Raw genomic sequence first — 27,642 nt, 5'->3', positions numbered from 1 at the left:
AGAAGCATCGCTGGTAGTGCTAAACACCCTCAAAGAACAGGACTTCCAGAAAATGTTTGACCAGTGGCAGAAGCATTGGGACTGGTATGTACATGTGGATGGGAACTACTTCGAGGGTGATGGTGACCATTAGTCCAAAGGCAAGGTTTTCAACAGGTGGCAGCACCGGTCCTGAAAATTTTGGATAGCACCTTGTATTTTGTTGAAAGCTATGAATTCCAGGAAATACATACTGTTCTGTTCCATAATTTTGTTCCTGACTTGAAAATGGTTAATTATGTTATATCTACTACTAAAGCCAGCCTGTTCTTTTGCTCTGCTAAAGTCTAATGTTTTTTATACAGGGTGAGTGAATATCCTATGTTTCACAAAGAGGAGGGTGAAAAGTCTATAGTTTTGTTTGTCTAGTCTGTCACCATTCTTGTGAAGCAGAATAGTTACAGCATTACTTTAATTATGAGGAACATTCTTTCACAAGCATTCTGAGAATAATTTTGCACATTTCAAATTATTTCTACTGAAATACCATCACAGCCTGGCACCTTCACTTTCTTCCTACCTCAAAGGGCTTCATATAACTTATCTGCCACTACTATGTCGTTGTTTCGACTGTTAACTATCATGAGTTTCCGATCCATTTCTTGAACTACACAAACCTTTAAAGAAATGTTGGTATCATAATACAACTTTCTGTTGTTTGTTACTGCAGCATCTGTCATCTTAACTTACAGAATTTGGTATTACCCAATGCATGTTACTGTTCTGTTTTCTTTGTACTCTTCTTTCAATTGATGCACCTGTAAATTTTTGTTGCATCTTCCAACATTCTCTTGAAAATATTTCCAAATAGTATTTAATTCAACTTTTGCTATCATGTTTCTATTATTATTTGCCTGAAACACTCTTTTTTCTTTTTCTTATAGCTGCATCATTCCATTTGCGATTTTCCTTTCTTTTACTTTCTTCAGCATAAGTAACTTTGTTAAGTATTTCATCCTTTTGTCCATGTTTTCATTATTCACCCAGGTTCACTTTCATGTTCTCTAGTAGGCTTTCAAAGTGATCAGGGCAGGTTACCAGATCCCGCCCACCTGAGATGGGTGAATATGACCAGAAACGACCTGGAAAATGTTTTAGAAAGTGGACAGCTGGCACAGATGGTGGGCAGGTACTTCAGCCCACTGGTTGGTGTGGGGAACTATGGACGTCCAGCAGTATGCTGAGATACGGCAATGTGGGCATTGTTTGTTGGTTGTGGCAGCGGAGGCTGTGTTCAGAGACCCATCTTCATGTCTGTGTGCAATGAAACTATCACTGGTTTTTGTGGGCAAAGTTATATTGGTGAGGATGTGGGTTTTTTAGTTCTGGTCATATGATAGTACAACTGATGGTGGTGCAGTTGGTAGGCATGGGCAGAGTTGGTTTGTATGATATCACTCCAAACTCTTCAGAGAGTCAATTGCAGTAATACACTGCCCACAGATGGTAACCGCTGTTGCTGGAGTCCATGTGGCTTTCGCTCTGTATGAGTATGTGCACACTGCTGTGACTCGTGGGCATCATTCCGGATGCTGGATCCAGGGTTCCCAGAGATCGCAGAGTGCCCACAGTTGTCTTACATGGAGGACCTCTGCTAAGCTTCTGCCTTGAACAGAAGTGATCCAGTATGTGTTCAGGAATACTGCAAGCACTGCTGTTGTGGTGGACATTCCCACTGCTTTCAACATTTTCCACTTACACATCTACACTATAAGCTTCACTTTGTCATTGGAAAATGGGTCAAATGGTGGAGTAAAAAGATGTTTTATGCCATTTGATGGTAGAACTGTTAGAAAACCATGCCCATGAATTGGGGCCCACTGTCAAGTCTGATAATTCAGGGAAGCCCTTCGATGTCCAGAGTCTGAGCTAGCACATTTGATGTGACTTCTGTTGCTGTGTACACCATACTTCTCACATACAGGTATTCTGAGCAGGCATCCATAACTACTAGCCACATACAGCCCAGAAATGGGCCTGCAAAGTCCAAATGAATGCTGTGGTCAGTGGGGGGGGGGGGGGGGGGGGGGGGGGGGGGCAGCAAAGGATTTGGGTGTTGCTGCCTGGTGTTGGGGATTAGCTGAACTGCTGCACAACACAGCTTCCACGTATTTGTGAAGCCTGACCAGAAAGTGTGTCACCTCACTAGAGCTTGCATCCACAATATTCTCCAGTACTTGGTAAAACCTGAGGCTGTAGGGTGGCCAGGATGACAAAACGATGTGTGTCTGCCTCAGTGTCTATGAGAAGGATGTCATCTATGACTGACATTGTGCCCTTACTTTTCTTGCATTGATCATGAAACTCTTGCCCAGCACATAGTCCCAAGCGACTGGAAAAAAGTGCAGGTATCTCCTGTACATAAGAAGTGTAAAAGAACAGACCAATATCCTTAACACCGGTTTGCTGCAGAATTCTTGAATATATTCTCAGTTCAAATATAATAAATTTCCTTGAGACTGAGAAGCTTATTTCCACGAATCAGCACGGTTTTGGAAAGAACTGCTTGTGTGGAACTCAGTTTGCTCTTATCTCACGTGGTATTCTGCAAACTAGGATAAAAGGCAACAGGCAGATTCCATATTTCTAAATTTCCAAAAAGCATTTGACATGGTGCCCCAATGCAGACTGTCAATGAAGGTTCAAGCATATGGAACAGGTTCCTAGATATGAAAATAGCTCAAGGACTTCCTAAGTAATAGAACCCAGTATGTTTTCCTCGATGGCGAGTGCTCTTCAGAGACAAGTGTATCGTAAGGAGTTCCCCAGGTAAGTGTGATAGAACTGCTACTGTTTTCTATATACATAAATGATATGGTGGGCAGCAATCTGTGTCTGTTTGCTGATGATGCTGTGGTGTACAGGAGGGGTGTCAAAGTTTAGTGACTGTAGGAAGATACAAGTTGACTTAGGAAAAATTTCAGCTACTGTGATAAATGGCAGCTACCTCTAAATGTATGTTAATGTTGGCACTTTATCCCTGCATCAAACAATGACATAATTAGAGTACAAAAGTTTCAGAGATTCTTGTTGTGTAGCACCTGTGACGATTAAGTCATCAAAGAAGGATAATGTAAGCAGGTATGGACATGAATAACTGTTCATGGTATCTTTGGAAGATTATAGGAGCAGAAGAGATCCCCAAAAGCTAAGTGCCTGTATTTATATGAGTGGAAGGAAAATGTTGATAAGCACAATGTTTTGTGACTCCTCATACAAGAATATTTCCAAATACATATCAGCAAGGTTAATCTTAGAAAAATATTCGATTTCAAACCGCATGCAATATAGTAGGTTTCCCCTTTTGCCTGGGCATTGATTTAAAATTGCCACATGTTTGGAGGGAGCCATTTACCAACATACAGGTGGGTGAGCTAATTCTGGTGAATTTAGATGAGCCTACGTTTAGAGGTTTACAAAGGATGGTTGCTTTTGTGTCCACCTAGAGACAAACGTCTGTGGTTGGAGCTGTGAGGTTTATAAATAACTTAATAGCAAAGAGAAAACCCTGACCAGCTATTACTTCATGCACTGTTCTTTGATGCACGCAGGGAACTGGATACGACTGTGCAGATAGTTTATGGCAAACTGTTCAGAGATGTCCAACTTTACCACACTGGGTGCAATGTGCCCAGCAATCCAGATATACCCTACAAACATGTGCCGTGAAGCAGTCCGGACATGACAGAAGGCCCTGTAGCACATGCCACTAAGGTTTGACAGGCTGTTCAGAGACCATTGACACATCTATCAGATACCTAAAGAGGAATCATGATACCACTTTCTTGGACATGATTTGTAGGTATCTTTCTAATGATTGGATCATTGCTACTTGCGGCTGGGTCATGAGGTGCTCATTTGTTGCCTGCACAATTTCCAAAGAGTGCACAGTTGTCAAAATATCTCCCACTAGAGGACTGACTGGTTTAAGGGGCAACATGTGGACTTCCGGATTGGGAACCAATTGGACCAGTATGTCCTTAATTAAAGAGGCTGCTTATGAGATTTTTCATGATGGATTCGCACAAGTAAATGTAAATGTCACGTGACCAGGGCCTCCCATCAGGTAGATCGTTCGCCAGGTGCAAGTCTTTTGATTTGATGCCACTTCGGCAACTTGCACATCTATGAAACTGCATCACTGACTTAATCCTTGAAAATCAGTCATCCAGGAGCGATCTGACTGGCCACAATTTGTATAGTATTGATGAAATTTGAGTAATGATGTGACTCGTGGAATCAGTGTGAATAATAATTTCAAAGTAACATGCACATCTCCTCAAAAGCAAGGATGATTGAGAGAGAGGAGCCATTTTCTTAAACAATAAAAAAGTTCCCAGACAAGCACACAACATGAAGAGTGACCTTTGGTGACTGTCTTCAGTGATCTGAAAGGAAGTGAAGCACTCTTTCACATGCTATAAATGTGTGTCCCAATCCACTTTGGCATCATTAAATGGCAGAAATGCAGGTGGGCAGCTCTCCACTCAGGAAGTGACTGCTGCTGTAGTGGATGAATACCCTGTACCAGCAGCTGATCCTTCAGAGGATGAATTTCTTGATGGAGCAACACATTTTGCTGCTGCTGTTGTAGTTGCTGCTGTTGAAACTGTTGCTGGGAACTATTGTTGCAATTGCTACTGCAATAGCAGCAGTTGCTGTTGTTGTGGGCTGACTGGCTGGTGGCAACCAACAGCAGACCACTGAGTGTGAGAAGAAAGGGATCAATGAGGAAGATGAACAAACAGAGATGGTGCTACAAATAAACAAAGTTCAACAAGTAACCTGGAGGGAGAAAACCTGAAATGTAGCAAACAACAGAGACCAAGAACAAACAGTGTGTTATGAAAAGGAGACTATAGTGAAGTGAGTATATCAGCGAGTCCAGTGTCACTGTGCAGTGGAACTAATGAGCAGCTGCAAGCTCTGACTGACTGACAGAATGATGTGTGGTGCTGTGTCAGCTATGTGAGTGCTCACAGGTAGAACAGCTCCTGCCAATGGCCGAGGTGTAGTTCCAGACACTCTAGCCAGCTTTCAAAGCCACCAGGCCAGGATACCAGAGTTTCCTTTACTGCTTGCTCAATGTACAGACTAAATAACATAAGGGCAGCCTATAAGAGTGTCTCACATCCTTCTCAGCTACTGCCTTCCTTTATGTCCTTCTACTTTTATAACCGCAGTTCGGCTTCTCTGCTCTTTTACTACTAGCTTAATGTGCAGACTGGATAACACTGAAGAGATGCTATAAGTGTGTCTCACATCCTTCTCAGCTACTGTCTCCTTTCATGTCCTTCTGCTCTTACAACTGCAGTTTGGTTTCTCTACAAGTTACAGATAACTTTTTGCTCTCTGTATTTTACCCATGCAATCTAAAAAATTTCAGAGTGTATTCATGTCAACATTATCACAAACTTTCACTAAATCTACAAGTGCTGTAAATGTAGGTATGCCTTTCAGAATTCTGTCTCCTAGAATATGTAGGGTCAGTACTGTATCACGTGTTCCAGACTTCCTCTGGAGTCCAAATCAATCTTCCCTGAGGTTGGTTTCTACCAGTCTTTCTATTGTTCTGTAAAAAAATTGTACCAATATTTCACAACTACAATTTATTAAACAGATGGTTCTGCAATATTCACACCTGTCATTACCTGCCTTCTTTGGACCTGTATGTAGACATGAGCACATACCAAATGACCACCCAAATGAATGTTCATCAATGTATGGTGGCAATGAGCAGAGTTGACCACCCAGTGAAAGAACACACTGCTGAACACAATGTACTCAGTTTCAGTGGCAGCTTCAAAATCCATGCCATCTGGGTTGTTTCCCCAGCACCAGCTATTCTAAACTACATAGATGGGTGTTCAGACCACATCCTTCATTTCCTTAATTCTCCTGGCCTAAATCTCCCCTAACTTCCCACACCAAACTCCACACTGCCACAGGACCTTAACTTCACTAATCCTGCATCCATACCTTGTTCGCCACAGTCTCTCCTTCTTCTGTTGTGTCAGCCTCTCCCAGTCCCTTCTTGTAACTGTTATCATGCTCTGCATGAATTCAGCGGCACCAGTCTTTTGCATTCCTATCCCATGCAGATTCTGCCTCTCCCTTCAGTATTCTTATTCTATGAACTTGCTGTCTCCCTCTGAGCTATTAGGCACCCTCTACCAACCCTCCCTCTCCCCATCTCCTTTCTCCCCTCACCAACTTCACCCGACACAATCCCTTATCCCAAACTACCTGCAGAACACTGTATGTGCGTGCAGGTGGGGAAGGGGGGAGGGCACACGCACTAACATGCGTGTTACAATCTCAGATTCAAAATTGCAGAATGCTGCAACAATTGCAGAGATCTTGGAGAGGTCTTTTATGGCAACACTGGCTGTGAACCAACTGATCAAGTACAGGATATGGAAGAAGATGAAGAAAGAGAAGAAAAGCCAAGAAGGAAGAAACAGATGATCAGGGATACATAGGAAATGAATAAAGAAACAAGGGAAATGAATAAAGGAACAGGAGAGAACAAATAAAAGGGAAAGAAGAATTAATGTGCAGATGAGAGGAAGGATGAAACAGATGAGAAGAAAAAAGAAAGAAAACAGGGAGTTACAGAAGAAGTGAACGTGTGGGCAGAATATAAAACCAAATGAAGAGACATCACCACACACAACATCGGCAGCATACGATTTTTCAAATTATGCACAATGTAGTATTGAGAATAACAGAAATTACAGAGAAATATGTCTTTAGCGTGTAAATCCTGTAACAAACCCATAAAGAGGTCACTTTAAATTCCACTGACAGGCTTTGTTGTCAATCCAAAATAATATCCATATCAACCTCTGACTGGATTATCTTACCAATGTAACAAAGCGATGAAAAACACTTTCAGATGCACTGGGTTCATGAAACTATTTTAACAGTGATTTTCTCAAAATCTTCAGCAACAGTGGTGCTCAGATTTCTATCTGAGCTGTTGTTCTAGGCTATCTGTTCTAAAATTTTTTGATTCTAAGAAAGCTACTCAATTTTTTCTGAACATTTTTCCTCCAAAGTTGTGCTGTTTCCCAGTTTATTGATCTTTCTTATCGCTTGTTATACTGAACATGTCATCTTACGATTAGCATGTTAATTTGCAATATGAATTGGAGATGATTTAATAATGAGCACATATTATGATCTGGTAAATAGCCGAATTTATGAGTACAGCATAATGATACATAGAGTTACAACCGACAAAAATAATCAAGTGGTTGAACGGGACAGTGTCTTCCCAAAAAGCAGTTTAAACACCGCTACACGTCTTTCTTGGTAATAGGGGAATGGGAAAAAAAGACAAGACAAAACCTCGAACTGTGCTGTGCAGTTCCTGAGCGTTGTTATGACACATTTTACTGTCTTAAGAGTTCGTAATCGCCAAATAAATATTATACGAATTACATACAATAAAGAGCTACGTGGTGCTTTTTAGCAACTTGACCACATAACAACATACAAAAATAACCAAAGGCTCAAACACACAACTAAAGAAGTTAAAATGTGTTTAATACACGGTTATCGTAACTTCGTCCTCGAGTATACCTTGAATTAAAAACAGTTTGTTATTCCAGCGCTCCTTTGAAAATAGTGGTTAATGCCTGAAGAAAGGAATAACTTTTTTTATTCAACTTTCATTCAGGACTGCAACCCGATACTAACAATGTATAATCAAACTCGATGTATGTTTCACGGAAAAATAATTACTTTATGTAACAAACACCAAATTCAGTGACCGACAATAAACGGCAAACCGTATACGGCACTACACATTTCTCTCGCTGTAGACGTCAGATTCCTCTTTTAGCACTTTCTGGTATCAAACTATCATTGCTGTCATAGCACTGTTTACAAAACAGCCATGCTGTGAAAGCTTGCAAAAACAACAGGCTGTTATCTTCTGAAGATGTGATGTAATATATTGTGTACTGACTACTTGAATCGTGAAGTTTTCGGTTTCCATTAGCCCTTCTGTGATAGCAGCATGCATCGGCTTTCAATAGTTAGCCCTGATATCACGGCCACACAGCTGTCCCAGCTTAAAAAAAGCATTTTATTGGTTGGCAGTTGTGGCAACGCCTACTCAAATAACAACAGCACTGATTGTTAGAACGGCAGTTTTCGTGTGTCGATGCGTTACTTCGAGTGGATACATTCCCGGCAGGGTAATGTTAATCGCATTACGATTTCGATAACGAACAGCAGCACCTAAGTGCTAACGTAACTCGCGATAAGTAGACCACTTTTGGTAGCCCATCACGAATTCTATAGGTACCGGTAGATTCCTTCACCTCAAGGTTAGCAGCTATTTTCGTTTTCTTCGCATTTCTATAATCGAATTTAGTTATTAAGAAAATATTGCTCTTGCAAAAGACGCAATGCACCTTAAAATTTACAAAGTATTGTAATTTCAAAACAAAGCTAGCAAAAAGTCGAGTTAAAAAATACTTGTATTTAGCTGTAGAGCATGTGATGCCACACATAAAATGAGCGTACATGATTTTAGCATTAAAAATGTGCACACACTCTTGCATACGATTAGTAAAATGCAGAAAACTGGTATAGTCAACGTAGCAAGTTACTTGAAACTTCATGTACAGTTACGTACACTGGCCTTCAATGATTATACGAACTAGTTCACCTTGTTAACGATGTAAAGTGTAAACAATTGTTCGTAAATACTGCACTTTCGCTATTTCATTGTGTTGTGGTTCATACACATCTAAAACCACGCGTATGATACACATCGTATCATATGCTAGTAAAAGAATACTGCATGAACTAGATTCCAAGCCGTTTTATGTAACCTGTCGAGGTTTGGGTATGTATTTGTTCAGTACACGTTTGTATGTGGTTCTAATTTATGTGGGCTGAATGGCAGTTTCACTGTAAGCGATTATTTAATTGGATTTTAAATCTTGAACACCGTGCATATCGGTGTGTGATGCAGTGAAATATACCATTGTTAAATCCCCACCACCACTCCTATAAGAAAGGTGATAAAAGAGATGGCAATAACTATTGACCTCTTTCAATGCTGACATTATTTTCCAAAATGTAGTAATGAAGTAATATTTCATCAGAAGAGTTGCTCTACTGAGAATGACATTTACACTTTCACTCACCAAATTTTACATCCATTAAATAACAAAATAGATCTGATTGGTAGTTTCTGTGACCTATTGAATCACAATATGCTTCTAGATAAACTGAGGTTTTCATGGTATTGATGGTGTAGCCAACCAAGGAATAATGTCATACCCACCAGAAGGATGCAGAAAGTTTTACTATATCATTCACCCTGACAGGTTAGAAATCATGTATGGTGTTCCCCAAGGCTCACTCTTAATCCTATGGGTAACAGTTGTTTCTGCCTGAAACCACCACTTTAATTTTTCTGCAGTTAAAGCCTCACTAAGTAAAAATAGCGAGTTAATGTTGGTATCTGTGGCATTGCAAAAGAACTATGAGAAATTTGAGAGTTAATGTAATACCCTGCCCAGGTGTGCTACACTTTATTGCTGAGAACATACGTTAGAACTATGACTTAGTATCTTCTAGACAATCCATTGCATGGCATGATTCAGTGAAAGTGAGAAAACTGGAGAAGCCTTAGAAGTATTGAATGCATTGGCTGAATAACTTCCGTGTGGAGTCACACATTGGTTGCCAGTCAGCTAGCTTTTTCAAGGCCCATGTGCAACAATATTTTTGCCGAGGAAACACTGTACCAATTTTTCACATTAGTTCTATATGAGTGTCTAAAAATTTGATGAAGTGGCTGAGAAGTTAGCTGATGCAAAGAAAAGTGAACACAGTGCTCATACTGGGATAGTCGGGTGAAGGGGGAAATGCCGATTCAGTGTGTCTTCACAATAAAGTAAAGCAGAGATGTACTGGACCTGCTTAGTTGTATGCGACTTATCTGAGGTGATCATACAGGTACATATAAGCAAAAGAAAATGGAAGACTACACATTGTCAACATGATCAAAAAGATGGATCTGCCAGAAAAAACTGTAATACATATGCACAGAATAAGTCATCCAATAACTGTTTACTGGATGGAAAAGAAAATTATCGAAAGTGTCATTTAGAACTTTAAGATGTTTCACTTTCAAAGAATAAATAATGTACATAGATCCAGTCCCCATCTTCTACCAAAATCAAAAGTTATTTGACTATTACAGTTACAGATGGAAGGGGGCAAGAAAAGGACATTGAAACAAGCAAATAGTCTTAGTAAACATAGATCATCAAGCCAATAATTTCCCTGACACAACTTGCTGGTTGTATTATTTATTTATTTATTTTTATGTCAAGCTCCTTAGGACCAAATTGAGGAGCAAATCTCCAAGGGCATGGAACATGTCAGTACATGAAGTTATAACATAAAAGTAATAACAGATAAAAATAAAATGTTTATGAACCCAAAAACGTCAAGCCATATGTTTAAGTAAATGCAATCAACAATATAACATAAGAATCAGCTTAAGTTTTCAAGGAACTCCTCAACAGAATAGGAGGAGTGACCCATGAGGGAACTCTTCAGCTTCGATTTGAAAGTGCATGGATTACTGCTAAGATTTTTGAATTCTTGTGGTAGCTATTGCAAATGGTTGCAGCAGTATACTGCACACCTTTCTGCACAAGAGTTAAGGAAGTCCGATCCAAAGGCAGGTTGGATTTCTGCTGAGTATTAACTAAGTGAAAGGTGCATATTCTTGGGAATAAGCTGATATTTTTAACAAGGACCGACAGTAAAGAGTGTGTGTGTGTGTGTGTGTGTGTGTGTGTGTGTGTGTGTGTGTGTGTCTATATATATATATATATATATATATATATATATATATATATATATATATTTTTTTTTTTTTTTTTTTTTTTTTTTTTTTTTTTTTTTTTTTTTTTTTGAGAGGCCATTGTCAAAATACCCATACTAGTGAACAGAGGTAGACATGAGGTTCGTGAACTTGTTGCTCGAACCGCCTGTTTCTGAGTCAAAAATATCTTTTTAGAATGGAAAAAGTTACCCCAAAATTTAATACTATATAACATCAGCCATTGGAAACAAGCAAAGTAGACTAATTTTTGTGTAAAACGATCACTTACTTCAGATACTATTTGAATAGTAAAAATGGTAGCCTCAAGTCTCTGAACAAGGACCTGAACGTGGGCTTTCCATGATAGTTTACTATCTATCAGAACACCTAGAAATTTGAACTGATCAGTTTCACTAATCATGTTACCATTCTGTGAAATTAAAACATCAGGTTTTGTTGAATTGTATGTTATAAACTGTAAAAACTGAGTCTTACTGTGATTTAGCATTAGTTTATTTTCTACAAGCCATGAACTTATGTCATGAACTGCGGTATTTGAAACCGAGTCAATGTTGCCTCCTTTACCTTTGTGTGTACCTTCATTTCCTGTGAAATAAGGTAATTGGCTTGTTGGATGATATTTATTATGGTGAAGGAATATGCATGCGGTACGATGGTGCATGGCATGTGGCAGTTCGGAAATACGTAGCACGAATCTTCAACAAGAAGTCAATTGGTTGTGGCTTGTCAACACCATGGATGACCTCCCAGGTTCTCTGATTTGAACAGTTGGTTTTTTTAAACTATTTGAAAGCTTTGATGGTGTCAATGAACTCTGTGAACACATTGTGGATAGTTATTAATGCATTGAGACCGCACCACGAATTTCTGAACATGTATGGACATCAGGGAGGAGACATGGTGAAACTTGCCTTCATGTGAACAGTGGCCATTTGCAGAAGTTTTTATCCTCTGGTACTCTGTTTTAAGATATCCATGTACTTATTAGTGATCCATTGTATAAGAGAAACCATTGGTTTTTGGACCTATGTGTATTAGAGGTATTTGCTTGTTTTGTTGTCCTTTACACATCCCTGTTGTTTGAACCGCTAAGTGTCAGAGACCCTGCAGAGACTTGCCGTAACACCTACTTTCAGCATCTTGTTATGAAATAATTTGACACCATTGTATTAAAAAAAATAAACAAAATACAACATTACTCCTACACTTAGTAGATGAATACGAATTAAAACCTGTAAATAGTTTTGTAATAGCTGTTATATAAGATATGTGCCTGTATTTAAAATTAGTCCAAACAGTACTTCTGTCAGTCATATTATAATAGCTGTTTAAGATTAGTATTTGCTATAGTATATTTAAATGAATATGCAAATGGGTGTTGACTTTAATATTAGAGAAATCGGTAACATTAATCAGTATCACAAACATAATACTGCACGAAAAAAACAAATGGAATATATGGATAAAATTTACACAAGCTGGTAAATTAAAACAAGAAAGATTCTAGCATCCAGATCCAGTCAGACTATGTGATTGTGTGTAACACTTGCAGTCTGTATGTGTGATGTGTGTTTTGGTAGAAAAGGGGATGATAGTGTAAGTATTAACAAAGTTTAAAAATACTAAATTCTACAAAGAAGGGTGGGCAACGATCTGTGGTTGTTCACTGGTGATGCTGCGTTGTACAGGAAGGTGTTAAAGATAAGTGAGTGTAGGTTAATATAGGATCATGGAGACAAAATTCCTAGTTGGTGTTATGAATGGCAGCTGGCTCTTAATATAGAAAAATCTAAGTTTAATGCGGATAGAGTAGGAAAAACAAAACCATAATATTCGGATACAACATTGGTAGTGTCCTGCTTGAACGGTCACATTGTTTAAATTTCTGAGGGTAATGTTGCGAAGCAATTTGAAATGGAATGAGCATGTGAGGATTGTTGGAGGGGAGGCAAATGGTAGACTTCAGTTTATTGGGAGCATTTTAGGAGAAAGTGTGGTTCATCTGTAAAGAGACTGCATATAGAATGTTAGTGTGACCTGTTATTGAGTATTCCTCAAGTGTTTGGGATCAGCACCAGGTCAGATTGACAGAAGACATGGGAATCCCTGGAGGGACAAAGACATTCATTTTTAAGAATGGTACTGAGAAACTTTAGAGAACTGGCATTTGAAGCTAACTGTAGAATGATGTTACTGCTGCCAACGTACATTTCGTGTAGGGACCACAAAGATAAGATACCAGAAACTAGGACTTATACAGAGGCAAATGGACAGTCATTTTTCCCTAACTCTCTCTTTGAGTGGAACAGGAAAGGAAATGACTAGTTGTGGTAGAGGGTACACTCTGCCACACACTGTACGGTGGCTTGCAGAGTATCTGTGTAGGTGTAGAACAGAAACTGTGCACATTTATGCTAAAGGATAGTAAAAAAAAAACACATCAACAAAAATTTTGCTTCACCCCAATGTGTCATACAAGCGTGTTGCTATTTTAAGTGTTCCTGTACAGGTCGGAAGGTCAAGTCTTGACGATGCTCGAAACGTATGCATAGTTATCATGAGCGCTGCTGCACGTGGGTTGGATTGCAGCATTTCAGTTGAAAGTAAAGCACCACTAGGACGCATTAGAGACACCTGTGGAACAGTGAACATCCATTATGTCACAAAGGACAGTCATGACCAGTGATTGGGTCCGCATCATCACGTTACACGCAGAAGGCTTATCAACAAAGGAAGTTACTTGATGTGTGCACTGGAACCAAACTGACATACTGCGAACATGTACGCCTTTCCAAGTGACAGGTAGTGTTTAGGACTTGCACCACATAGCCCATCTAAATTTGACAGGTGCAAAGAATGATCAATATCTCTGACTTTTGAGCCAAAGGATCTATTGTGTGCTTCAGAACTGGATTTGGCATTCAAAGAGACTGGAGGACATCATGTACCACATCAAACTGTTGAGAGACAGTTGCATGATGTGAGTCTCCGTTCCCGATGATCGTGGGGAGAACCATGTCGTACACAACAACAACACAGGCTCCGTTACAGATGGGCAAGAAATCGTGCAGAATGGGCTCTCAGGATGGGCGTCAGGTGTTGTTTACGGATGAAACTTGTATCTGTTTGTACCCCAATAATTGCAGACAATGTGTTTGAAGACAAACTCATCCCACCGTCTGTCCACATGTGCAACAACATAATGTGTTCTGGAATGGCATTGCATTGGACCACCATACATCTCTGATAGTTGTTGAAGGCAATCTCAGTGCTCTGTGGTACAGGGTGACAAAAATAATGGGAATGGAACTTTCTAATAACGGGAATGTTTGAAATGATTAGATGATTAGTGGCAGCCATGGGCTGGTGGCAGCACTGCAGATTCATGACAGCGAATAAACAGTCCGCCATTTCAGTAATCATGGATCAGGGGAATAGACAACAGTGCCGTAGCCATAAAAATGTTTTATAAAAACGATGGTTGTTTGGTAGCGGCGCAGAGGGAGTTTTGACATTTTTATAATTTAGGACCTCATGATGCTGTTCCTTCGAAACACTGATAACTTTGAAGAGGCTCGATCTGCCCTCAAGAAGAAACCAACAGAACGACCAAGAAGTGCGCATTCTCTAGCAAACATTGATGTTGTATGCGAGTCTGTCTTACAGAGTCCACAGCGTTCAATTCGTAAGCAAGCAGCAGTGGTTGGAATGTCCCAGGAGAGAGTTTGCAGAATTCTTCATCTTGATTTAAAATTTCATCCGTACAAACTACAGATAGTGCAACAATTGAAGGACAACGATTACCACTTACGATTAGGATTCTGTCAACAAATGATTTCAAAAATAAACAATGACGATGAATTTCTAAACAAGTTGTGGATGTCAGATGAGGCACATTTTCATCTTGCAGGTTATGTGAATAAGCAGAACTACCATTACTGGGCAAACACAAAACCTAATGACGTTCGTGAGCACCCTTTACACGATAGTAAAGTGACAATATGGTGTGGTGTTTCATCACGTGGAAGTATCTGACCGTATTTTTTCGCAAATGAACAGGGAAACATATGGAGATGTTACGAACTTTCGTTACACCTGCATTGAACAATTTTCCAAATGTTCAAGATGCCTGGTTTCAACAGGATGGAGCAAAATCAAGCTCTGCATGGTAATCAATGGCATATATGTGAGAATTGTTTGGCAACTGTATGATCTCAGGATTTGGTAACATACCCTGGCCCTCTATATTGCCAGATTTATCCGTTTGTAATTTTTTCTTTTGGGGCAAGTCTACACGACTCGACCAAGAACCCTGGACGAGTTAAAACAGAGAATTTGGGATGCAATTCACAGTATCCCAGCCAAGATGCTGCAACAGTCAATGAGGAATCTCAACAGCAAATTTCATGAATGTATTTGTACAGGAGGATGCCATATAAAGGACGTAATTTTTTTTAAAAAAAAAGATAAATGCCATCGATGTTTCATAAATGGCAAAGTTGTAAGGTTTCAATTACTATGAATGCAATTTCTTTCCTTCATCACTTCTAGTTTTATCGGGTTGCGGAAATGTTCCCATTTTTCTGTGTCACTCTGTACAGAGTCATGATTCTACAACCAATAGTGGAACAGTATCTCCAACATTTTGGCGACAATTTTATCTTAACGGATGATAACTCACACTCATCATAATGTTCTCATGAACAGGTTCCTTTTGCATGCTTGGATCACCAGAATGGAGTGGCCTACCTGTTCGCGGACCTGAACCCTATCAAACATGAGTGCTACTGATTGAAACGAGCTGGCTTTAGACATCAATAATGACCATGTACTCCGCTTGACTTGCGCAGAATTGCCATTGAAGAGTGGGACAATTTGAACGATGGTTGTCTTGATGATCTCATCAACAGCATGCCATAACAGATTCAAGCTTGCATCCAATAAAGTGGAGTGTCCAATACATGTTGACATTGCTGGTGTGTGCTGTGAACATGTTCCAATTGAAATATATATATATGTATATATACAAAGATGATGTGACTTACCAAACGAAAGCGCTGGCAGGTAAGTTTGGTAAGTCACATCATCTTTGTTTTTAGATATATTTTTCCCACGTGGAATGTTTCCCTCTATTTATATATATATATATATATATATATAAAAACAAAGATGAGGTGACTTACCGAACAAAAGCGCTGGCAGGTCGATAGATACACAAACAAACACAAACATACACACAAAATTCAAGCTTTCGCAACAAACTGTTGCCTCATCAGGAAAGAGGGAAGGAGAGGGGAAGACGAAAGGAAGTGGGTTTTAAGGGAGAGGGTAAGGAGTCATTCCAATCCCGGGAGCGGAAAGACTTACCTTAGGGGGAAAAAAGGACAGGTATACACTCGCACACACGCACATATCCATCCACACATATACAGACACAAGCAGACATATTTAAAGACAAAGAGTTTGAAACTCTTTGTCTTTAAATATCATCCCGGCCGCCCCATTGTAGCTGGTTACCAAGCCCCCACAGAACGTATCTCTGCCTACGTAGATCAACACCTTCAACCCATTACGTGCAGTCTCCCATCCTTCATCAAAGACACCAACCACTTTCTCGAACGCCTGGAATCCTTACCCAATCCGTTACCCCCAGAAACCATCCTTGTAACCATTGATGCCACTTCCTTATACACAAATATCCCGCACGTCAGGGCCTCGCTGCGATGGAGCACTTCCTTTCACGCCGATCACCTGCCACCCTACCTAAAACCTCTTTCCTCATTACCTTAGTCAGCTTCATCCTGACCCACAACTTCTTCATTTTTGAAGGCCAGACATACCAACAATTAAAGGGAACAGCCATGGGTACCAGGATGGCCCCTTCGTACGCCAACCTATTCATGGGTTGCTTAGAGGAAGCCTTCTTGGTTACCCAGGCCTGCCAACCCAAAGTTTGGTACAGATTTATTGATGACATCTTCATCTTCATGATCTGGACTCACAGTGAAGAAGAACTCCAGAATTTCCTCTCCAACCTCAACTCCTTTGGTTCCATCAGTTTCACCTGGTCGTACTCCAAATCCCATGCCACTTTCCTTGATGTTGACCTCCACCTGTCCAATGGCCAGCTTCACACGTCCGTCCACATCAAACCCACCAACAAGCAACAGTACCTCCATTACGACAGCTGCCACCCATTCCACATCAAACGGTCCCTTCCCTACAGCCTAGGTCTTCGTGGCAAACGAATCTGCTCCAGTCCGGAATCCCTGAAGCATTACACCAACAACCTGACAACAGCTTTCACTTCCCGCAACTACCCTCCCGACCTGGTACAGAAGCAAATAACCAGAGCCACTTCCTCATCCTCTCAAACCCAGAACCTCCCACAGAAGAACCACAAAAGTGCTCCACTTGTGACAGGATACTTTCCGGGACTGGATCAGATTCTGAATGTGGCTCTCCAGCAGGGATACGACTTCCTCAAATCCTGCCCTGAAATGAGATCCATCCTTCATGAAATCCTCCCCACTCCACCAAGAGTGTCTTTCCGCCGTCCACCTAACCTTCGTAACCTGTTAGTTCATCCCTATGAAATCCCCAAACCACCTTCCCTACCCTCTGGCTCCTACCCTTGTAACCGCCCCCGGTGTAAAACCTGTCCCATGCACCCTCCCACCACCACCTACTCCAGTCCTGTAACCCGGAAGGTGTACACGATCAAAGGCAGAGCCACGTGTGAAAGCACCCACGTGATCTACCAACTGACCTGCCTACACTGTGACGCATTCTATGTGGGAATGACCAGCAACAAACTGTCCATTCGCATGAATGGACACAGGCAGACAGTGTTTGTTGGTAATGAGGATCACCCTGTGGCTAAACATGCCTTGGTGCACGGCCAGCACATCTTGGCACAGTGTTACACCGTCTGGGTTATCTGGATACTTCCCACTAACACCAACCTATCCGAACTCCGGAGATGGGAACTCGCTCTTCAGTATATCCTCTCTTCCCGTTATCCACCAGGCCTCAATCTCCGCTAATTTCAAGTTGCCGCCACTCATACCTCACCTGTCATTCAACAACATCTTTGCCTCTGCACTTCTGCCTCGACTGACATCTCTGCCCAAACTCTTTGTCTTTAAATATGTCTGCTTGTGTCTGTATATGTGTGTGTGTGTGCGAGTGTATACCCGTCCTTTTTTCCCCCTAAGGTAAGTCTTTCCGCTCCCGGGATTGGAATGACTCCTTACCCTCTCCCTTAAAACCCACTTCCTTTCGTCTTTCCCTCTCCTTCCCTCTTTCCTGATGAGCCAACAGTTTGTTGCGAAAGCTTGAATTTTGTGTGTATGTTTGTGGTTGTTTGTGTGTCTGTCGACCTGCCAGCACTTTCATTTGGTAAGTCAAATCATCTTTGTTTATAGATATATATTTCCTACGTGGAATGTTTCCCTCTATTTTTTATATATATATATATATATATATATATATATATATATATGCTTGTCTCAGAGCCAATTGTTGTTTTCTGTGCCATAAAATTTGAAATGATTGGGTGATGCAAAACTTTGTTGATGTGTGTGCATTTGATAACAAAGGCATTGGTTGCTGGAATTCTGTCCCCATGAAGTTATGACACAGACATTTTTTCATTAACACTTTATGGAAAAAAATAACCCTTTTGTTGAGAGTGATACTATGGCAGGAAAGCTGTGTTGATACAGATGCTGGTGCATTTGGAATATATCTGACCTGCAGTGGAGTGCTGCATCTCTGCATCATTGTGATGCTCAACAAATTGCTTGGTTATAGAAGTGTGCTGTTTGTGTTTATCTCATAATGGCCCGTGTGTCTGAAAATCACGAGTGCTGAGTAGCTATTAAGTCAGCCACATTCATATTAAAAACCGGACTATGTCAAGGCAGCTGAGTTGCAATTTCTGGTGACCAACTTAGCATTGTTTAAACTTTCATCTTTATCTCATGTGTTACTTTCGTCTATGGAACTTTATGACCTTTCGTCAAATTTCTATTGTGTTCATTTTTTGTGCAAAACCATCATCTCATGGTATTTGATTTATGACAAATTATAGTTCTTAAGGTTATGATTTATTTATTGTGGCCCCTGTTCTTAAATAAGTCCTCACCAAATTTAGATTTACTGCTCTCCGGAAAATATTTTTCATTCTGTTTAATCGATCTACACCTTTCTGGAGTGTTCACTAACTTCACTGTTGGTTTTGAATAGGGTGTATGATGTTATTTCCATGGTTACAATATTGAGTCAAATTTATAAAGAACTCGGCAATAAGAGCCAACTTACCAGTAAGACGTTGCAACCATTCTGGCCTGGATATTGCACCAAACTGGTTTGGGAATGTATCCTACAGCAGTTGTATCCTCTTCTGAGGCAAGCTGTACTATGACCTTTATAACTGATTCTCAGCATCTTGGACACTTGCACTGGGATGGAGTTAACATAAGAGCGGGTCCCACACATGCTCTGTAGGGGACAGGTGTTGGGATCTTGCTGGCCACGCAAAAGGTTCAGAGATATGCTTGCCATGTGTGAACAAGCAGTGTCCTGTTGCAAATTAGCACCAAAATACTGTCACATTAGAAGTAACACATGAGGATGTAATATGTGTGTGACATACCACTGTGTCATCACAGTTCCCTTAGTTACTTAACAGCAATGAACTGAATTTGTACCCAATGGCGCCCCATACTATGACCCAGGAGTAACACTTCTGTGGCTCTCCAAAACACTGGAAGAATGAGACGTCTCCCCATGTCACCACTGTACCCTTTGTATTGTTGTGTTAATGGCAGCATATGCATGGGATGGTAATTCCCTGGTTCAGCTGTTACTAGTATCCAGCCAATGGTGCAGGATGACACAGAATGTTGCGAGAAGTCCATTACTTGTTCTTGAATGGCAGGACCAGATGTGAAAGAGCTACAATGTTTTTAATGCATGGTATGGTGATCTTCCCTTGTGATTGTCCGACATGTTTGACTGAAACCATGACTATGAGCACACCTGCTGTCACATTCTCAAGTGGTCTAACATCAGATCTGAATGCCGCACAAATTGGGATATTGCCTGACTGGCCAGCTGGCGAAATTGAAACCCACAATGAGGCCCCTTTCAAACTTTGTCAGCTGCCGATAACATTGTTTCACATGAGTTTGCAATGTCTTTGTGTAATTCATGTTGCTCACTCAACATTTGACATTGCTCATGCCCCTTATATACCCTTGTCTGAGAAAAGAGAAACATCTATATGAATATCGAGCTTAGATGGAAAACCAGTTCCAAGCAAAAAAGGGAAAGCTGAAAGGTGGAAGCAGTATATAGAGGATTTATACAAGGGAAATGAACTTGAAAGCAATATTACAGAAATGGAAGAGGACATTCATGAAGATGAAATTGGGGATATTGTATTGTGGGAAGAATTTGACAGAACGCTAGAAGACATAAGTCAAAATAAGGCCCAGCGGGTAGACGACATTCTGTCAGAAATTCTGATAGCCTTGGGAAAGCCAGCCATGACGGAATTCTGCTATCTGGTGCAACATTATGAGACTGGCAAAATACCCTCAGACTTCAGGTGAATGTAATACTTTTTATTGCAAAGAAAACAGTTGCTGATAGGTTTGAGAATTAGTGAACTTTCAATTTAATAAGTCATGGTTGCAAAATGCTAACATGAATTCCTTACAGAAGAGTGGAAAAACTGCTATAAGCTGCCCTTGGGGAATATCAGTTTGGATTCCGGAAAAGTGTAGGAACACTTGAGGCACTGCTGACCCTATGACTTCTCTTAGAAGGTAGGTTAAGGAAAGTCAAACCTACATTTATAGCATTTACAGACTTGAGAAAGCTTTTGACAATTTTAACGGAAACACTCTCTTTCAAATTGTGAAGGGAGCAGGAGTAAAATACAGGGAACGAAAGGATGTTTACAACTTGCACAGAAACCAGATGACAGTATTGTGAGTCGAAGGGTATGAAAGGTAGGTTGTTGAGAAGGAAGTGAGACAAGGTTATAGCCTATCCCTGATGTTATTCAATCTGTACATTGAGCAAGCAGTGAAGGAAACCAAAGAAAAATTTGGAGTAGGAGTTAAAGTTCAGGTAGAAAAAATAACTTTGAAGTTTGCTGATTACATTCTGTTAGACAGCAAAGGACTTACAAGAGCAGTTGAACTGAGTGGACAGTGCCTTGAAAGCAGGAAATAAGATGAATAACAACTAAAACAAAACAAGGATAATGGAATGTAGTCAAATTAAATCACATGATGCTGAGGGAATTAGATTAGGAAAAGAGATACGTAAAAGTAGTAGATGAGTTTTATTTGGGCAGTAAAATAACTGATGACGGTTGATATAGAGAGAATATAACATGTAGGTTGGCAGGGCCAAGAAAAGTGTTTCTGAAGAAGAGAAATTTGTTAACATCAAATATAGACTTAACTGCTGGGAGTCTTTTCTGAAGGTATTTGTCTGGAGAGTAGCCACATATGGAAATGAAACATGGACAATAAGCAGTTTAGACAAGAAGAGAATAGAAACTTTTGCAATGTAATGCTACAGAAGAATGCTGAAGGTTATATGAGTAGGTGCGCAACTAATGTGTAGGTCCTGAGTAAAATTGGAGACACTAGAAATTTATGGCACAACTTGATTAAAAGAAAGGATTGGTTGATAGGTCATATTCCGAGACATAAAGGAGATCACCAATTTATTGTTGGAGGGATGAGAGAGAGAGAGAGAGAGAGAGAGAGAGAGAGGAGGGGGGGGGGGTGATTAAAAATCATAGATAGAGACCAAGAGATGAATAAAGTAAGCGGATTCATAAGGATGTAGGTTGCAGTTGTTATTCGAAGATGAAGTGGCTCGCACAGGATAGAGTAGTATGGAGAGCTGCATCAAACCAGTCTTCGAACTGAAGACCACAACAACATGTATCCTATCAGGCCTGATAACAACACTAAACACAAAGTGTTGTGTCTAGACAAGACAGCCTAGACACAATGAGAGGAAGCCGACAGGCACGCGCTAAGTTAAAGCTGATTGGCGTGAGGTCTGAAACAGGAGACGTAATGAATGATATAAAGAAAAGTACGTAGCTTCTGGAATACTTAACTTTAATCCATCCTTTTGGTACATCTGGAGATTGTGGCGATACAAGTGAGACTCTGTAGATACATGCAATGTTACTAATGGCGCCTTGCTAGGTCGTAGCCATTGACTTAGCTGAAGGCTATTCTAACTATCTGCTCGGCAAAGGAGCGAGGCTTCGTCAGTGTAGTCGCTAGCAACGTCTTCCGTACAACTGGGGCGAGTGCTATTCCGTATCTCGAGACCTGCCTTCTGGTGGCGCTCGGTCTGCGATCCCTGACAGTGGCGACACGCGGGTCCGACATGTACTAATGGACCACGGCCGATTTAAAGCTACCACCTAGCAAGTGTGGTGTCTGGCGGTGACACCACATTCCTCCCCCGCAAATCGGCGAACAGTCGTGTTATAAGGCTTCCGCCCGCCGTGGGGAGGACCCCATGTTGACGTATGCGATGAGGTGGGGTGCCTAACAACAGGCGAGGCTGTGCCACCCGCACCCGGCCATTCGGTCCGAGGGGAGCTAGGAAACGCCTGAAAACCTAGTCCAGGGTGCACGTCAACATGCGGCGTATGCGCCCGTAAAGAGACAGGAGGGGCCGCTAATTGACGCGATCGCTGGCGATGTCGACGCACACGTTGTGTGGGACGAACACAGTCACTGGTAGAGACAGTGGCACTGGACGAAGTGGAATTAACTACATGAATGTCCATGGGCGAAGGTCCACGAGCCTGAGTGTCCTTGGTTCGATTCCGGCGCGAAGCAAAGGGCCTGGAATGGTTGTGATTGTCTGATCTGAGCTTTTTCTGGCAAACACTTTGAACATGTCCTTTCTTATTACAGTAAAAACAAATAGCTTGGCGTGATGGGCAATTGTCACGCGAATGTCTAGTTGCACACCGCGGGCATGATTTCACTGCATTTGTATGCTGGCGCGGCACACCTGGTTTAGAGCGTGGCGGCAGCTGCGTGGACGTGCGCGAGGGCAGTTTATCGGTCCGCGCAGCGCGCCCGACGGCCCGGTTAACGTTACACACGGCTGGCGAAGTTTCAAATGATTCCTGAGCAAAGTCAAGTGTGTCTTCTCTATCCAATATGTCTATCACTTGTTGAAGGGAGGGATTGACGAGTTTCAAAATCTGTTCCCGTATGCGAACATCAGAAACGTTCTGTGCAATTGCATCACGTACCATTGTATCTGAGTAAGGGAGTCCACATTCACACTCAAAAGCACAATCCCTTGTAAGGCCTTGCAATATTGCAACCCACTCCCTATTAGTCTGACCGGCCGTACGTTTCGTACAAAAGAAAGTATACCTCTTTGCAACTACATTAACCGTTTCCTTGAAATAGGCATATAAAGCAGACAAAATTTCTTCGTAGGACAGAGTTGCTACGTCGCGTCGGGGAAATAAATTCACTATCACACGGTACGTTTGCACCCCTACACACGCCAATAAATGAGGCTGCCGCTCGTTACCTTGAATTCTGTAGGCGGCGAGATGAAATCCAAACTGGCGTGACCACTCCGTCCATGTTTCCTGAGCAGGGTCATAGCGACGAAATGGGGGTGCAACTGCATGTTGTGGCTGCGGTAGCGGTGAAGCGGCGGCGGCCGCATCGTTTTGCAGTGCACGTTGACCCTGGACGAGCTGTCCAAGGGCATCCAATAACGCCTGCGTCTGCTGACTCTGCAAGCGATAAAATTCGGACAGTACATCTGGCGAAGCCATGACACAAGTAAATGTAAGCAATTAGGAAGAACAAGACCCTTTCCGTTGACTCGTCGCCAAAAATTGTTGTGTCTAGACAAGACAGCCTAGACACAATTAGAGGAAGCCGACAGGCACGCGCTAAGTTAAAGCTGAATGGCGTGAGGTCTGAAACAGGAGACGTAATGAATGATATAAAGAAAAGTACGTAGCTTCTGGAATACTTAACTTTAATCCATCCTTTTGGTACATCTGGAGATTGTGGCGATACAAGTAACACTCCGTAGATACATGCAATGTTACTAATGGCGCCTTGCTAGGTCGTAGCCATTGACTTAGCTGAAGGCTATTCTAACTATCTGCTCGGCAAAGGAGCGAGGCTTCGTCAGTGTAGTCGCTAGCAACGTCGTCCGTACAACTGGGGCGAGTGCTATTCCGTATCTCGAGACCTGCCTTGTGGTGGCGCTCGGTCTGCGATCCCTGACAGTGGCGACACGCGGGTCCGACATGTACTAATGGACCGCGGCCGATTTAAAGCTACCATCTAGCAAGTGTGGTGTCTGGCGGTGACACCACACAAAGAACACTAATACACCCTGGTGGGCCATTCTACCCGTCACAAAGAATTTAAGCTCTGAATGATTCCAATATCTGCCAATGGTGTGTACTTTTACAAAGTTACATTGACTGACATCCAATCGTAGTGCTCCTCACTTTTTTGTCAGGCAGAGAGAGAGAGAGAGAGAGAGGGAGAGAGTACATTATCTTAGAGTGTTTGAATGAATTTGTTTTATACTTTTTGGAGAGCATCCATGTAGCGAGATGCCCCAATAATTGTCATTGTGTGGCTGCACGTTGTTTCCACAAAATCTGCTAAATGATTACTGGAAGTTAGATGACACTGCAGCATACACTGGATAACTGTCATCATTGCAAATATCAACATCTACTATTGTAGTTGCAGTAGTAATTAAAAAGACAGGTGAGTTAGGAAGGAGATTTGACTTGATGCCAAAGAAGCCTTTTTAGCCTTTATATCTGGATAGACTATAAAAGTTTCTCTTGTGTAAAAAAATAATAATCAAAAGAGGATGGATAGATTTAAATTTGTTTTGAACACAGTATGTATATATAGTTATGAGGAAGCAAGACATTGTAATTAAAACATTTGAAATTACAAAGAGACAGAATGTGTGTCCAGTGCTTACCTTCAAGAGACAAATTTCCAAGTACTGTGAATAAACACTTAAATAAGTTAAAAATACTATACCTAACTTTCAGAACTATTTGTCACTTATTCAGGGAGGGAAACGGATATGTTGGACAAGGTTAAGGATAGTTTTGGTCACATAGACCTCAAGCTGCGGGAGTCCCACATGTTTGAGGATGAGGGAAGAACTGCAAGTAAATTAGTTCAGTAGATAACTTTTGCCACAGTAGTGAATGACATTTGGAATGCATGTGTGTATAGTTCAGATATTATGTGCATCACTTTATAGACCATAGATCAGAAAAGCTAAGATTCTTATACATTGACTTAAACAAGCCATTTTGTTTTATTTCAAAAGTTTTGTGGCCATTTCTTCACCTGAGCTATACAAAATTGATTATCATGCCCAACTTTTTGTAGTGCTTGTGAACAGTCATTTGTGGCGTGAACAGTTTCAAAAATTGTATCAATGACAGTAGCCCCTTAAGAGTCTCAAATGAAAATATTGAACATGTGTGTGTTCATGCACTGCTGCTTTAGAGAATTCTTGTCACTGTAAAGGTAAATATTGAAAGTTTATCAGTGTGCTTTATGTTGCAGGATGTCTGTTTTACTGCGACAGTCATTGTCCCGCTTAACTCCGTTGTCAGCTGTGAGCTGTACGCACCTTCAGCAGCTGCACTCTCAGCAGCCAAGTGTGGACCTGTGCACATTAACTAAAACCTCTGCAGAACAGCAAGGTCGTCTTCCAGTGGTACCTGTTTTCAGGCAAGCACTGTCTTTCCCTGCTGAATCAATCGCTCTGAGGGATGCCTACGGAGAGTACACATACCGTGGATTATTCCTCAGTAGCCGACAGTTAGCTGATCAGCTTACAGACTCATTTGCCGGAAGACGTGGTGAACGAGTTGCATTCCTGGCTGGCAATGAAGCAACTTATCTTATTATTCAGTGGGCATGTTGGATGAGTGGTCAAACAGGTGTGTACAGTACATATTTTCACAGAGCTAGTGGTACTCAATACTGGAAACAGCTCATGTTTAATTTACGATTTTCCATGGTTTGTTGTCTTGCACCTGTTTGTTTTCTGTGTTAATCAAGTTTACTTAATCTTATTATGGTGCTCAAAAGATTCACTCCTACTCATTTAATAAGCAATACACTGACAGTGATGTTACTCATGATACTGGGCTTCATATATTTTGTGTAAAATTTGTATATGATAATCCTGTATTTGATGATTGTTTAGATTTTGTAGCATATTTTGCGTAAAATTTGTATATGATAATCCTGTATTTAATGATTGTTTAGATTTTGTAGCATCGTCACCATCTCATGCTCCTCCTCCTCCACATCCCAACAGTTGGTGGTCTCTTTCTTACTTTCTCTCTTTCGAAACTGTTCCCTTGATGCTCTTGTATTTTCTGCCAGCTTTAATCCCATCCATGCATTCCTATCATCATCCTCATCCTTCCCCTGTTCCCTCAGTCAACTGCAAATCAGTATGGGGGAGGAGTTACCCAGATTTTCAAATCTGGATCGAAGGGCTTCTGTGTGGCACATTCCTTTTATTCTGTGCAGCAATTTCTCACAGTAACGTAGTGTGTCTCGTCTCAATGTTACTTATTTGCATGGGTTACCTCAAACTTTGTTTTGTATTCATAGGTTTTATTTTTTGTTGGAGTCACTCCCCCTCCCCCCACCCCCAGTAAGAATAATTCTGGCTCACCTGTCCTCCCAGAAATATTAGGGGAAGGTTTTTGTTTTGCCTAGCAGTGGATGTTCAGGTTAGGTTTCTTGTTTCTCCTGCTCTACACAGATCCTCAATCCTGCCTTTTTTATTGGGGGGGGGGGGGGGGGGTCATGTCTTCTGACTGTCCATGACAGGTTTAATATTTGTATCCAGTGTCTCATTTCAAAACCATACTAACTTTTCTTTTTCACCTTTCTGACTCAAGTTTATAATCAATACATGCACAAATTTAATATACAAATCTTTAAGAACTGTTTCTTACAAATTACTGGGAGTAATATTTCATGTCAGTGGTGGTCTATTTCTGGAATTTTTTCTTGTGCCCTGACTAATGTTGCTTTCACGTCCATTGTATTTCTGCTATCCAGTTTTGTGTGCTTCTAAATTATCTGAAGGCGTTCCTACTTCTCCCCACCAGCATGCACACCTAAATGAATTTTCTTTTATGTGTTTTGATTTCTGTCCCTCACTTTTTGATTAGAATTTTATTCACGTGATGGATTGTGTTCCCAGTGGCTGATCTTATTTTATGTTAAGTCAGCTCTGAAGAGCTTCATTTTGAAGTGTTTGCCACAAATGGTTATACCATACCTGCTGATTTAAGCAGTCCATACTTTTAATATGTGTGACATAAATTGTTGACTTGATGTAAACGTTACACATACCTTTTCATAGCTTGATATGTGAATAAATTGAAGTAGTTTGTAAGAGGCAGGTTAGCATCTGTGATGCATGAATGATCGTAAATTATTGCTATACCTCTCAGTTCGCCGCAGGACCTTTTCGATAGACCTTCATCACCACTTGCATGTCAGTGTCATTGCTTGTATGTTTTAACAGCTTTCCAGTTGGCACTGTGAGGCCCAATATTCCTGGTTACAAACTTTTACACCTGAGAAAAATTTGAGGGTATC

General features: G+C 41.1%; 2 protein-coding genes across 4 annotated transcripts in view; one reads left to right on the top strand and one right to left on the bottom strand.

Annotated features, from left to right (window-relative positions):
* LOC126416399 (triple QxxK/R motif-containing protein-like) overlaps window positions 1-8,130 on the bottom strand; it is a 55,118-nt gene extending 46,988 nt beyond the window's left edge. Inside the window, exon 1 of one of the 3 annotated variants that reach the window (XM_050084091.1) lies at window positions 8,015-8,130. The gene's annotated coding sequence lies outside the window, so the exon portion shown is untranslated. The other 2 variants (XM_050084089.1, XM_050084090.1) reach the window with 2 other exon arrangements.
* Window positions 8,131-8,175: 45 nt separating this feature from the next.
* LOC126416398 (malonate--CoA ligase ACSF3, mitochondrial-like) overlaps window positions 8,176-27,642 on the top strand; it is a 104,383-nt gene continuing 84,916 nt past the window's right edge. The window contains exons 1-2 of the mRNA XM_050084088.1: window positions 8,176-8,378; window positions 25,576-25,955. Of these exons, the coding sequence (XP_049940045.1) occupies window positions 25,577-25,955 (379 nt within the window). The 5' untranslated portion in view covers window positions 8,176-8,378; window position 25,576. The remainder of the gene's footprint in view (window positions 8,379-25,575; window positions 25,956-27,642) is intronic.

This window comes from Schistocerca serialis, chromosome 8, assembly GCF_023864345.2.
Source record: "Schistocerca serialis cubense isolate TAMUIC-IGC-003099 chromosome 8, iqSchSeri2.2, whole genome shotgun sequence".
Lineage (NCBI taxonomy): Eukaryota > Metazoa > Arthropoda > Insecta > Orthoptera > Acrididae > Schistocerca > Schistocerca serialis.
This window is presented reverse-complemented; position numbering and strand designations above follow the sequence as displayed.